Source organism: Barbatula barbatula (assembly GCF_947034865.1).
Source record: "Barbatula barbatula genome assembly, chromosome: 9".
Classification (NCBI taxonomy): Eukaryota; Metazoa; Chordata; class Actinopteri; order Cypriniformes; family Nemacheilidae; genus Barbatula; species Barbatula barbatula.
Window position 1 is genome coordinate 1,910,954 of NC_136772.1, and position 14,011 is coordinate 1,924,964.

At 38.2% G+C, this 14,011-nt stretch overlaps 1 protein-coding gene across 3 annotated transcripts; it reads right to left on the minus strand.

Moving 5' to 3' along the window:
- Nucleotides 1–2,793: 2,793 nt before the first annotated feature.
- Nucleotides 2,794–13,644, minus strand: tank (TRAF family member-associated NFKB activator). 3 transcript variants are annotated; one of them, XM_079464377.1, is made up of 8 exons: nt 13,331–13,561; nt 11,746–11,972; nt 11,533–11,644; nt 11,327–11,439; nt 9,857–9,924; nt 9,566–9,684; nt 6,071–6,441; nt 2,794–3,798 (listed from the first exon to the last, which is right to left on the minus strand). In XM_079464377.1, exons 2-8 carry the CDS (start codon nt 11,842–11,844, stop codon nt 3,634–3,636), a joined length of 1,047 nt encoding a protein of 348 aa, XP_079320503.1. In that variant the 5' UTR covers nt 11,845–11,972; nt 13,331–13,561; the 3' UTR covers nt 2,794–3,633. The 3 variants fall into 3 exon arrangements, with proteins under 3 accessions (XP_079320503.1, XP_079320502.1, XP_079320504.1); XM_079464376.1 differs by having other exon boundaries at nt 2,795–3,798; nt 11,746–11,912; nt 13,331–13,644; XM_079464378.1 differs by lacking the exon at nt 13,331–13,561 and adding an exon at nt 13,154–13,328 and having other exon boundaries at nt 2,795–3,798; nt 11,746–11,912.
- Between the last annotated feature and the right edge of the window lie 367 nt (nt 13,645–14,011).

Sequence of the window (14,011 nt, forward strand, 5' to 3'; positions counted from 1 at the left end):
CTCTCTCTCTCTCTCTCTCTCTCTCTCTCTCTCTCTCTCTCTCTCTTCCTCTCTCTCTCTCTCTCTCCTCTCTCTTCTCTTCTCTCTTCTCTTCTCTCTCTCTCTCTCTCTCTCTCTCTCTTCTCTCTCTCTGTCTTCTCTTCTCTCTCTCTCTCTCTCTCTCTCTCTCTCTCTCTCTTCTCTCTTTCTCTTCTCTCTCTCTCTCTCTCTCTCTCTCTCTTCTCTCTCTCTGTCTTCTCTCCTCTCTCTCTCTCTCTCGCATTGGAATGAGGCTAGTTTTCCTGAACTGTGCAGCAGCGGCTGCGGCGGAGCGGCTGATTAGCATGCGGCAATAATGAGGGTGAGCCGGGTTCCATTGTTCTAACACCTCCCGTCTCCTCCGCACCAATCTGTCAGCGTCAGTCTCAAATGCAGCACTCCACAAATGAATTGGATAATTAGTTGCCCCTCACGAATGCTGCACTCTTCTCACCCCTGATTGCTTTCACCTTTTTGCTCCTGGCAATTTTGACACCTCGTAATCAGCCTGCTGCCTCTCCCTCTCAATCTATAACCCTCCTCTGTCTACTCTTTTCTGGTGCACTTTCATCCAAAATATACAGCTAGAAAGTGTTGAAGCAGATGAATGGACGGCCCGCGTAAACCGCAGATAATGGGTGCGCGGCGAATGAATGGGATCTATAGGTCTTTTGCATAATCAAAGATATATCGTCTTGCACTTTTTGCATCATGCCGTCAGAAAACCGAGTCAACAGCAAGGACAAAAAAACACATGGACCCAGAAACTGTCAGTACAAGCTTTCCTCTTCCAAATAACGAGCGCTGACAACGTAATTATGTACAAGCATCTGTCCACGACTCCAGAGAGAGAATAAGAGAGAGAGAGAGGAGAGAGAGAGAGAGAGATCATTAGGGAAAGAGGAGTTCATATTTTCCGTCTTTTAGAATAAATTCATGGTTTGATGTGAGAGATGAAAATTTCAGCGGTCTGTTTATCCAAGATGGGTCGTGCATTATGCGCAACACATTGCGCGCTTTCGAGATGCGATCTTCGGCATGGCAAAGAGAGCACGCGCGCTCGTCACGTGTGGCGGTTGTTGTGTTGTTTTCGCTGCGGAGCAACGTGGCGCGCGAGACATCGCGAAATTATGCATCATTAAAACACGGGTTTGGTTAAAAAATAACAATAAACAGGAGGAAAACAATCGTTCACCATATGGGAGCTGATGTCCGTCCGTTTAAACTTGTGCACCGCGATTGATCAATACAGCGTTTGTACGGTGCAATAATTCATTATACGGGTTTGTTACGTCAGAAATATTCTTCTGGCTTAAAGATGACGTTTATTAAAACTCGTGCTTTTGTTTTTGCGTGGCCTAATTTAAAATGATGACATGATTCCAACTCTTGAATAGTTTATTTTGATTATGCATTAATTCAAATGGTTTTAATGGAAACTGCAATGGGTTTTTATTTGTGGGGTTCTTATAGGATATCCCTTATGAAAATTAACCAGGGTTTTTGTGGTAAATGTGGATCAGCCATGGTTAGCCTATTTGGTGTATTGGTTACAATGTCAGTAAGTTTTGTTGTTGTTTGAACTGTGGTAAAACCATGGTTGTCTGGTTTTAAACCATGGTTAATTATTGTATCATCTGGTGGATGGAACCTAGCCCAAGTCAATTTTAAATTCTAATACATATTTAATGTACACTTATTAATGATGTATGGTATGATCTCTTAAAATATAAACCATGGTAAGCATACTTTCTTGGTTTGATTTAGATCAAAGTAACCACAAATACTGAATTCTATTGTCACTCTATAGGACCCAAAAGACCCAGCTTGCAAAAACATTACTAAAATTTTACTATAATAAAATCAATTTTTGGTAAGGGTCAACTTGTTTACGTGGGAATAATGACCAACTGCCTGTAAGTGACCTACAACTCTTTTCATTAATCAGCCAATCGTCCCCTAGTCCAAAGAAAGTCTAACCAGTCCAAAAAACAACAACGTTATCTGGTTCCTCCTCTTCACACCAGCTCATCCATCGTTAGCATGTTGTAATCCAGGGCACTAGAAGGTCTTCACCGCAAACACACGTGTGCCACTACACAAGTTTCCCTTTCTGCTTAACGCACCATCACCAGAATTAGTGAGAATTTCTACGTCTGTTTACGCAACTGCTAATTATCCACACCCACAGTCCAATGCAGCATCAAGGACATGCTTTAAGATCCTCCAATACAAACACAGGCACATCTGTACACCGACACACTTGCAGTTTAGAGCTATAATGTGTTTATGAGGCGTGTGAAAACAGACGCAGCTAGAATGTTTTGGTATTAGAGGTATGTAAGCATCTCCTTCAGAGGATGGGCGGTCTGAACAGCTAGATATCCTTAGTCGATTCTGTATTCAAAACTTCGCTCAAGACCTAAAGGCGCATCTAAGAGGAGGAAGGCCACAAAATAATGCATTATAAATCAGAAGATAACTGTGCATGTAATTATAAAGTGAGCTTGTAATACCTGTGCAGGAGTGCTCTCGTAGACCAGATGGTGTTTATCTTTGCAATAATTATTTCTCGATCTGAACAGATCTTTCATACAGGTGGTACGAATTGAAATTAAGTTATCAAATTAAAGCAATTAAGAGTTATTACTTCCACGTTTCAAAAGAAAAAAAATCCAGTGACCACTATACTTACAAACGTGATGCTAAAGCAGTACGTGCCGCAGGAGCGCTGGAGATATTCGCCTAACAACAATCTAAATCACAACGGATGCATGTATTAACCAATTGCATATATTTTAATGGCAGATGCAATATATAAACATGCTGGTAAAACTAATGCTAATATATACACAATAAAACGTGAGGTGATGCAACATAGACACTTACTTTCCACAAAACAGATTTTGGATGTGACCTACAGTAAATGGACAAGGAACCGACGTCCTCGGCTCTCTGATGGTGGTATGGTCTACTCAAAAAAACTTCTAACCCAGGTCCTGTATATTCAAGTAAATTGACAAAAGGGGAGGTAACCACAGACGGGCAAGTGCATGGTTACTCTCACAATAAACAAATAGGCAGAGAGATATTCTTCTTTCAATACTGCATGACATTAGTATGAATATGACAATACTCCATAAGTTCATGTTTTGTTTTTAATTTTAAGATATGAAGAGCAAAGATAAGAGCCGAGTATTCCTTAGTTTGGGAGGTATTTTTATAAACACAGGCTGTGGTATAAAGGTAAAACGGTCAGACATCAAATACTCCGATAAAAGACTGCTAAAGTGAACTCACAGAAATAGCACTTGCAAACCATGACATGAGTACAAAAAGAAAGAGATTCTCTGCGATGTGGATGTCTTTTCCATTGCCACATCATATCAAATGACTTTAAAGGAAGTACGTGTTTATTGTAGTAAACTGACAGTCATCGGAAAGTCTGAATGTTTCAAGTCCTCCTAATTAAATAAAAGACTGTGGAAGGCCTGCGCTTTCCGTCGTGTTACTAAAGTACGTGAGAAAATATGTTCTGACGGATAGTGCGCTACTCGACAAACGCCAAGAATAAAGGCTGTTGCAGTCCTGCGGGCGGCCCCTCGCCCGCACGGGTCAATCGCCAGCTTTGTTCTTGAAGTGTGAATTGAGGTGGCTATACATGTGATTCGGGGGGACATCATCCATGCAAAAGGCACACTTCTCTCGGCTGTTCATCTGCTGAGCGTCTGTCCCCGACGCCTGGCCGGACGTGTCCTGGAGGTCTGGAGTCCAAAAAGGCTGAACGGAGACAAAGAACATTAGAAAGCAGCGAGGGCAGAATCTGTGACAATTGTCCATTTGTTTAGTTGGCATGAGAGAATGTTGGGCAAATAAAAGCCAGGATTGAACACGCATATCTGGAGATATATGGTCAAAGTTGCAGATTAAAATATGTCCAAGGCTTTAAAGGGATAGTTCACCCAAAAATAAAAATGCTCATTTACTCACCCTCGGGTTATTCCAAACCTGTATACATTTATTTGTTTTATTGAACACAATGGCAGATATTTGGTAGAATGTCAGTAACCAAACAGATCTCATCCCCCATTTATTGCCATTATAGGGAAAATAAATACAATGGGAGTCAATGGGGGGATGAGATATGTTTGCTTACTGACATTCGACCAAATATCTTCCTTTGTGTTGAGCAGAACAAAGAAATGTATACAGGTTTGTACAATCTAAGGATGAGTAAAGGATGACAGAATTTTCATTTTGGGTGAACTACCCCTTTAAAAGAAATGGTGCAAATGAAAGACAAACTCTTTCAAAGGGACTGTGCACCCAAATATTGAAATGTTGACTACATTTATTGTTCTGTAAAACACAAAAGAAGATATTTAAAAAAAAAGTCTCTGTGGTTAGGTGTCCATATAAGTCAATGGGGGCCAATGTTGTTTGGTTACCACCAACATTCTTCAAAATGTCTTTTGAACAAAGTTTTCTGCAGAAGATGGCATGATGGTGAATAAATGATTTGAGAATTTTCGTGGTTCGGGTGAACGATTTCTTTCATATTTCCAAACCCTCTATTACTGTAGGATCAAAGGCAATAGTAAGAACAAAATAAATATGACACTTCTGTTTAATCCTCATTCGATGATATAAAATATGTCTGCTGATGGCGAGCAAAGCCTTATTTACTAAACTTGTCTCTGACATCGTATTTCTTGAACTGAATGTGGCTCCATGATAACCAAAATAGCTTGTCAGCTATCTTCTCATTTGTAGCACTGTGTTTTTCAAATGTCACGACAAAAAGATGATTACAGTCTTTGCAGCTCTTTTCTAATAACAGCGGATTTACACTTTGTAACAGCCGTTCCACTTATAATTTCTGTTTGCCAACAATACAACATTTCTTCAGGTTCTTAAAACACAGCGACTCCTAAACTAGAAACAAGCAAAAGAACAGCCCAGAAGCAAATGTAATAGTTCAACAAAACAGAAGACTCTGTGATATGTGTTTCACAGCTCTCAAGGTCTTAGCACATCCTAATTGACATCTTAAATGGATTTACGCTGAATCCCAATGCAGATGTGAAGCTTATATAATAGGTGTGAGTTTCTCACTTCTCCATATGTACAGGTAAAAACAATAGGGATCTTCTTTATCTGTTTTATCAGATTTCATTTGCAATTTCTCAACTTGTGAATATTTTTATAGTTATATAATTTTGAGCCCGTTGCGATTTTCATCGTTAGAAGACGCTGATTTGTTTGATATTAAATTTTTATGCATGTAGCTTGGTACCCTTTTCTGTTTTTCCAATAAACGATTTGTTAAAAAACTATAATTGTAAAGAATGCTGGACTGTTTCAATCCATCCATTGGTTTAAATTAAACTAAAGAAGTGGCCACATTTGACCCATAATGGGTTAAAATAACTGGATATGTCCATATTTTACTCCAACATGGTTGAAGCAACCCAACATTTGTTAAGAGCATAACACTACATAGCACACACAAATATTGTGTAAAATACACTCTAAGTGGACATGCCGCAATGCATTATGGGATCATCTTTTCTGTGTGTGAATGACACATACAATACTGCCTAAAAGATTGGGTAAAAATAATAAAATTGTTTTTTTTAATTCAGGCATCAGCATATTATGTCTTCGTTACAGAAAAATATATAAAGTGACAAACATCACAGAGAAAACAATCCCAGAATGCACTGTTAGGCTCAGTGAGAAAAAGGAATCACTGGAAATGTATTTAACGATATTCAATAAGTTTACTTGGTCGATAAGTAAATAAATGAACAATTTAACCCAATGTTTGTTTGTGCTATATATATATTTTCTATACGCATTTTTGCACTCCTTTTAAAGATTTTTTTATTTTAAAACACTTTAAAATGAAACCCTATAAAATGTGACAATTCGTAGTAAAGTCATTGGCCAACTGGCGAGTAACTTTGTTTGTATTGCAAACTTAATTTAACTCGCATATGAATCTTGGCAAGTGTTCACTTTGGAACGTGCGTGTGAACTTCCCTCTCACCTGTTGTGGTCCTCGTACATTTTCCAGCGACGCTGAAGATGCAGGCGTGTGAGGGGGCGAAGAGTGGACGGGATATGACGGATAAGACTCCTCCCTCAAAGGGTGTATGTGGCCTCCCAGGCCTGGCTTCAGCACAGGCAGCTCTATCCGTTTATCTGGCGTACTGTTCAGAAATTCATACTCGGTGGAGCTCGGAGGGAACTTGACGCTCAGTTCTCGTAGAGAATCAAAACTGCTGTCGTCTGGATCAGCACCGCGTGACGCGAGGGGGGCAGAGACGTTGCATACCTCCGGTCTCAGTGCTGGAGAAAAGGACACCTCGGCCTGTTCGCCAGTGACATCGGTGCACTGTATGGGCATGGAAAACTGCTCTGGAGACAGATGGGAAAAGAACATTTGAAAGACGTTTGCATATTTGTGCAGGATCAGTCACGTCTGGTATTTTACAAGGGTCATGACAAATCCACTTTCTCGAATCTTTCAAAAGGAAAACAGATTGATGTACTATGAAAACAGAACTCAAAGCATCTCTGTGAAGAGACCGTTTCTTTTAATGAAGGCTGTTATTACATAAACATAGATGAAAGCATTAACACACTGAAGGGATAGTTCGTTCATAAATGAAAATGTTTCATCATTTACTCATTCACTCACCCATTCATGTTATTCCAACCCTGTATTTTTATTTTTAGGAGAACAATCCTTTAACAAGTAAAAAACAAAAATAATTGCTTTCGGGATAACATGCACCATTGAATCGTGCACAATAACACCAGAAACATGCATTGAGAAAGTAAACATCACTTTTTTCAGATAGGATTGTTTTATGAACCTGTCACAATGCACCAAACTGAAAAAGTGTTGTTTCCCATTTTCCACGTAGAGGATATTATACAGAAGTCTTAATGCAGTACGAAAGAGAGAAGAGTTTGGCTAGATGTGTATCCAAACACCTTTACACTCACTGACCTTTGAGAATCTCCCCATTAGAAACCTGGGAATCACTTTGTATTAAGTTTCTGCTGATCAAACAAAAGTTTGAGAGTTTGTGGAATAAACTCACAATTACAAAAGGTTTGGAGCACTTCTAAAAACCTAATCTATCATGTCATATGTAAAGTGTTTTAAATCATATGCAACATGTCAAAACTGCTCTTCAGGTGACACTCCACTGACGTTACACTTGTGATTAGTGAACCTTTACTTTATCCCAACAAAGACTAGATATCAACCTCGTGAGAGAATCTGTCAGGTGTAATAAATTCATATAACCGATGGAGACAATTCACACGATCAGAAACAGATACGCAATCAGATTTGTATGTAAGGCAAACTGCTCAGCAAGGCTTCACTCTGTCCCTTATAATCATATAGATAATATTAGGACATTAGTATACAATGCATAGAAGAAAAGCAGTGATATGCACACCATGCAACGCTGACTATTAATGAGCAACTCTGTCAATTTTAGCACCAAACAATGCAGTGAGAACTGCTCTACCATAACAACTGCGCCAGCCAATTAAAATCACTGACACAAGTCGAAATTCGTCTCCGGAGCATCCTGATCAAAGTCAGCGAGCAGGCAAGTGGAGCCGTTTATTTAACATTATGAAATCATAATTGCTCAGACTCAATTACAGAGATCCATAACTCATACGCTACGCACAATCATTTTACAAGGGCAGCAAATTTGATTTTGTGTTCATGGGAATGATTGTATCCAACCATTTCAGATTGTATTTCCAGGGGAGAATCACTTGATAAAGAAATAGTTTGGCCAGAACGGACATAATTGTCATTATTTACTCCCCCTCATATTGTTCTGACCCTGTACAGTTGATGAAACACAAAGTGAGAGGATTTGCGGGATATGCAATATGTCAGAACTATTTTCTATTCAAAGGAAGTAAGAGTGTATTTTATTAAAGTGAAGTTCACCAACTCGCATGCTATTTAAGTCACACCTTTAGGTGAGGAACAGAAGAAAATCTGTGTCAGTCTGAACTAGTTCAAAGTTCAAGTTCAAACTCAAATAAACCTTCTTTAACCCTCACGTCATTTAAATCCTGTATATGAAAATATTTTGAGAATGTCTCGGTGGTTTGGTTGGAATATAATGGAAGTCAATGGGGTTCAATGCTACTATCAACATTTTTCAGAATATCTTCGATTTGGTTTTGCACGATAACGAAAGTGAGATGATAGATTTGTCCTTTTTGGGTGAACTTTTCTTAAACAATTTCCTTAAGAAATAACCAGCAAATGATCACTTTGATTTGCACAGACTCGTTTTGAATATTTTAATACATTTGCTATAGAAATCCTTATGATCGAGGGTAAGAATAACATAAGAATAACAACTTTTTCCTGAATTAAACCGTAGATGTATTTATTATTTCCATTATTGCCCTAAAATCAAAAGTTAACCTGATAACATACCCACAGCGGTGTCAATATATCTGCTTTTATTTTCACATTTCTGGTTTGTGATGGGATTATTGGCACTCAGCATCTGTTTCTCACCATCCAGCCCTATACAACATCAGGGTTCTATATTTTTGGATGAAAATGCGAAGGTGTTTGCCAGGGCGTTGTTATGTGGTTTAAAGTGTTTGAGGACGTTATGAACTTTCCGAGGTGTTTCGGGGAAGTTGTTTTCTTGTTTTAGTCAAAAGAGATGAACCTCAATAAAAACCCGGGACTTGCGTGTTATACTCTGCGTATACACATCCTTAAATGTGTTCTGTGTGCGCATATTTACGCTAAATATATCAATTCCGATATCTGCATGGAGAACTGAGTACACACATTTTAATGCCTAAGCGTTTATACATCAGACCTCAGGTCACTAGATGTGGTTCAGGTGCTGTATTTAAATTGAGTCTTAAAGTTTTTGCCCGTTTCAAAAAATCAGAAATCAAATTTTCTGTTTTAGAATTTTAACCCTGAACGCAAGCGTTGGACTAAACACATTTAAATGCGCAGGGCTGTGGCTTGGACCAAAAACACAACATCCTTTCTGTACAGTTTTCACATCCAAAAATACATCTCACTGGCGTATTGTTTCTCAGGTCTTTTCACAGAGGACACATAATTGTGTAACAGTGTACCGCTCGAAAAACAACATTTATCAAAGTGATAATTGAACATGTTCATCTGCTCAGTCTATTTTAATGCTGCGTGGAGGTCAGAGGTCAATGGAGCAAAGAGCAAAGAGACAGTGTGGCTTCGCGTCAAGCTTTTCTGCTTTTAATTGCACGCAGGAACAATCATTGAAATGCATAATTACTCTCGTGGTGCTGTACACTACTGGTTATATAATTACTCATTTGTTGTGACATTTCCAAAGTAATTGTAAGTCCACAGTTATTATTTTACCTAATTTAATTAGAATACAAAAGAAAAGCGCTTGGGTGAGGTGGTAACAGCTATAATTTAATAAAGGACATTAGTCTAAATTTTCAAATAAGCTTTTATTAAAAAAAATGTTACCATTAGTGGTTTCCTTTCCGTTGTGTATTCTCTTCAGGTGATCTTTCTGCCGTCTCGATAAAGTTTGAATCCTCTGGAAAGTCCCCTGGATTTCCTGCAGAGCGCCAAGAACATCCTCGCTGAGCCAAAGAGAAAGACACACATTACAGAACCGCATGCTTCCTTTTTTTAAATAACCAGACAAAGTGAGTTGTTAAAGCGTTGTGTTAACTTTGTTCGTTGTCCCTGAGGGACCGCAGTGTAAAATTCTTCTTAAATAATTAATTGTGTAAAGTGATATGAATCTCGTACCTCTTTATTTCACAAGTAGCTGATATCGTATGGGAAAGCATTCCAGGACAGTCTGTGGGGTCGTTTATCTGTGCAAGAAAAAAACAGATATACAGATTGAATAAAGCCTTTTTTTATATCATTTATATCAAGTTACTGCTGCAGTGTATCTGCACATGAATGAGAATTAATATATCTCCTGTAGAATTCATATATTTCACATTTTCATTAAGATTTACTGAAATGTAAATCACATAATATTACGCGGGAGAAAATGTTTTTGCATAAAGTAGAGCACATTTTTGGAATCATTAGGATTTCTTACTTTTATTAAAAGTATCATCACAGTCTGATTACTGTACTCGGTTTAAATGCTTATTAATGTAACAATGTTGTTTTAAATAATACTAAAACACGTGAATTTGTTTTACTTTAAATGAACGTAAATGCAAAGAAATGTTTCAAATCCATGATCTGTAAATTATACTACTCTAGTATCTATTCATGCTTTGAAATGTATATTCCTTTTACTTTAGTGGTTCTTGAAATAGGCTTTGAGCAAAACAGAATTTCCTTTATTTATTCATAAATATTCATGCATAACACTCCCATAATATATGCTGATCCATATAACACTACCAATATTAGCATTATTATGAAAGGAGTTAATCACGCTATAAAATCTCTCTCTTCCATACACAAGTTAAGGCCACTACAGCTTTTAAATGAAGCCTGGAGGCCATTATCTACTTGAGATTAAGTTCAGGAGAAAGTGAAAATACCATTTCAACCTGCTATTTCTATATCTTAGCGTAACAGCCATCTAAAAAAGTGACACCTCCTTTCAGAGGAGAGAACTCGATTCTCTAAGCCCTGGCCTTACAGAATGCTCTAGTGCCCCCTGTTGGTCAAAACATGTCCAAACTCAAAACAATTGAAAAGAATTATCACACTAGATTCAATTAGAGAAACATTCTCACTATGGACAGATAGCGATGAAAAATGATATCAAACTGTGAAGAGAGAGAACTACGTCTTTTTCGCACATTTCTCACAATTTAACCCTCGAATGAACTGCAGATAACTAGCAAAGCGCTGCAAACGCGGCTATTAGGAATGTCTTCTGCTTACAGGAGGCCAACAATGAGAACACAATATACCGTGTGGGAGGTATGGGGTCATGGTCTGAGAAGCCCTTTGGAACAATTACATCAGGACCAAATGTGCATTTAAACAACGAGTGAACAAATAACACAATGCACATTTTCACGTTCGATGGGCAAATGTGTAAAACTCTCATTTTGAAGATTTACTCAATTCACACGCATTATATTGACATGTATGCATTATATTTACATGTATGCATTGGGCCAACGCAGTAAGTTTTTAAAGTATATGTTTTAATCAATTTGTTTCCTGGAAACCGAGCCTCCAGCTTTTGGGAAACCAATTGAGCTACAGGAACGCTTTTATTAAAATGAGGAGACTCACCAGGAAATGATTGGTCTTGTGGGAAGTGGATTGGTTGTCAGGGTGATGATCGTTAGGTGTTGAGCTCTCCGTTTCCTGTTTTCTGTACGCAGTCTCACTGATTTTCAACTCCCCTAAAACAGATTGACCAGAAAGAGACACATTAATACAGCCCCACTGATCAACCAAACTTCACCTTATACAAATAAACTATAAATTTTTTATACCTGTGGCATGTTTTTGAGGTAAACGCAGTTGAGCTTTGAGATGCGAAATGATCTTTTCTTGTTCTTCTATCTTTCTCTCCAACTGCAAAGTGTGCCGCTGAAACTGCTCCGACTGCAAAAGCAACACATTTCTGTTAATGACGTTCCCCTTTCATACACACAAACTGAAAAAATGAACCCAATTTAATGGAACTGATTGTTTCCAAACAGAACCTTGTGCTGAAGTTCCTTTTTGGCAAGATCTTTCTCAATAGATGCGTTTCGGTACGCTTCGAAGGCTTTGTTGAGCTGGTCACTGATGTTCCTGTCCATCCCGGGGCCTTCAGTAACATTCCGAACGGGCCGGTCCCGGGCTCCAGTCCCAGGCAGGCACAAATACTCTGAGGATCGAGATTAAAACTGGAACGGTCAGCGATCCACACCAGAAACCCACTACATAGCTAAAACAAAGAAATTTCCAGTCTCACACCTCACATTTAGCCTTCCGAACAGAATACGACAATGTAAAATGATTATTATCTCTTTAAATAGTGCAACTTCTATCAATATGATGTTTTTGTGTAGGGACCATCAAAAGTGTGACTTTTCTTAAGACTGCAAAACCTTTTTATCTAAACAATTGTTTACAACTACTAGATTTAAAATTTTGCTTATTAACAGGTTAAACAGGGAAATGGTTTTTAGAAATAGTCCTCCCTTAAAAAACGTAACCATGGTTTTTATAAAGTGTTAAAACTTTTTCCTGGATTGATTACTATTTGTATTACCTTAGTTTTAATACAAATAGAAAAATGTATAATTGATTAACTATGTTTATTACAGTGAAATTTTTGCAAATGACATAACATAGTTACCGTGGTAAATCCAGTGTTAATTTCCCGTACGGGCTAAAAAAGTTACACATTACACACACATTATATCCCCAACGAAAAATTGGATGTTATCATAAATAAACACATTTGTCCGTATGTCGGTTATGAAACTTTCTTTCTCTGGGTTGGTTTATCTGTGAAATTAAATTCTGTACAAGCACATAGTTTTGCTTAAAACGTTTCTACGAATACTCCCCAAGTATTAAAGATATAGTCAATTTAACATAACTCAAGACCCGATATTTCATCACACTAAGTAAAACTCTCACAACGGGAGGCTTTATATCAAACATAATAATCGATTCTTGAGAAAGCAAGTTAAATGTTAACACTGTTTCAGCCCACAGAAAATGCAATTCACAAATTGACAAAAAGTATATGGAACACACATAACAAACCTGTCCAACCTGCCATATATATATATATATGCCCTACATATACAGGTCTGTTAAGATCTATCCTCATTACATAAGTAACTACATGTATGTGTGTCTCACTATGTTTGTTACCACCATGTTTTACAACAACCACTACACAACCTTGCAATTCAACTTCAATTCACAGAATTCACAAACAATAGCAATAGTTTGAAAACACAATGCCACTGAAAACACACATAAGTGTAACTTTTGAGGACTTTTTTCTCGAAGTTACCGAGAAACAGACCCTGTGACAACTTCCCAAAATAATAACGTGCTTCAAAACTCTGTTTGATGGAAAAAGAAAACTTGACAGCAAAGTTTACTTACTACAAATATGTATAAAGTAAGTACAGACACGCCACGGCCGCCACTAAAGTAACACAATTAAACGCCCAAAAACAGAAAGTCGGAACAACCAAAAGCAAAAGTTCCCGTAAAACATTTGAAGTCACCGAAGTGGATGAAGTTAAGTCCACTCGATAGCGCGCACCGCCGCGTACTCACCTTCACTCCAAAACAGACCAAACGCACAAACATCTGCGCAGTTTGGACATGGCGACGACGCTGGAGTTTATTTTTGCGTTTAACGGGAGGAAATGAAGTATTTCGTACAAATGTAAATTCTGCATGTTTTACAATGAGCTGGGAACTTCCCTCGGGGAATCCCCACCACACGCCATCCACTTCCGCTTCATGCAGCTCGACCAATCACCGCACTTCCGCTTGACGCAGCTCGACCAATCGGCTGCAGCGATGCCGGTTCATGCTCTCTCTCTCTCTCTCTCTCTCTGTGTGTGTGTGTGTGCGCCTGCGTAACCATATTTCGGCGACAAACCTCAAACCTCCTGTCGGGGACGTCCTTTAAAGCAAACACGCTTTAAAAATATAGTAAATGTTTTATATTTGTATTGTAAAAACAGAAAGATATACATTTGGATTTGATTTAAACAATTTGAGTCTATGTCCCCATTTATACAAATAAGCAGAGAAGTGTGTGACAGAAAGAGAGAGACTTGATACTTCCTTAAGCCTACATGTAGCAGACTTGCATCATTTTAGTTTTCTGCTTTTTGAATTATAATTTTTGTAAATATCTGTTTGCATTTTATTTTATGTTGCACTAAATACTATATGCAGTCGCAAGTGCAATACAAAGTGTGCCATTTTTGCCATGCAATAGGCACA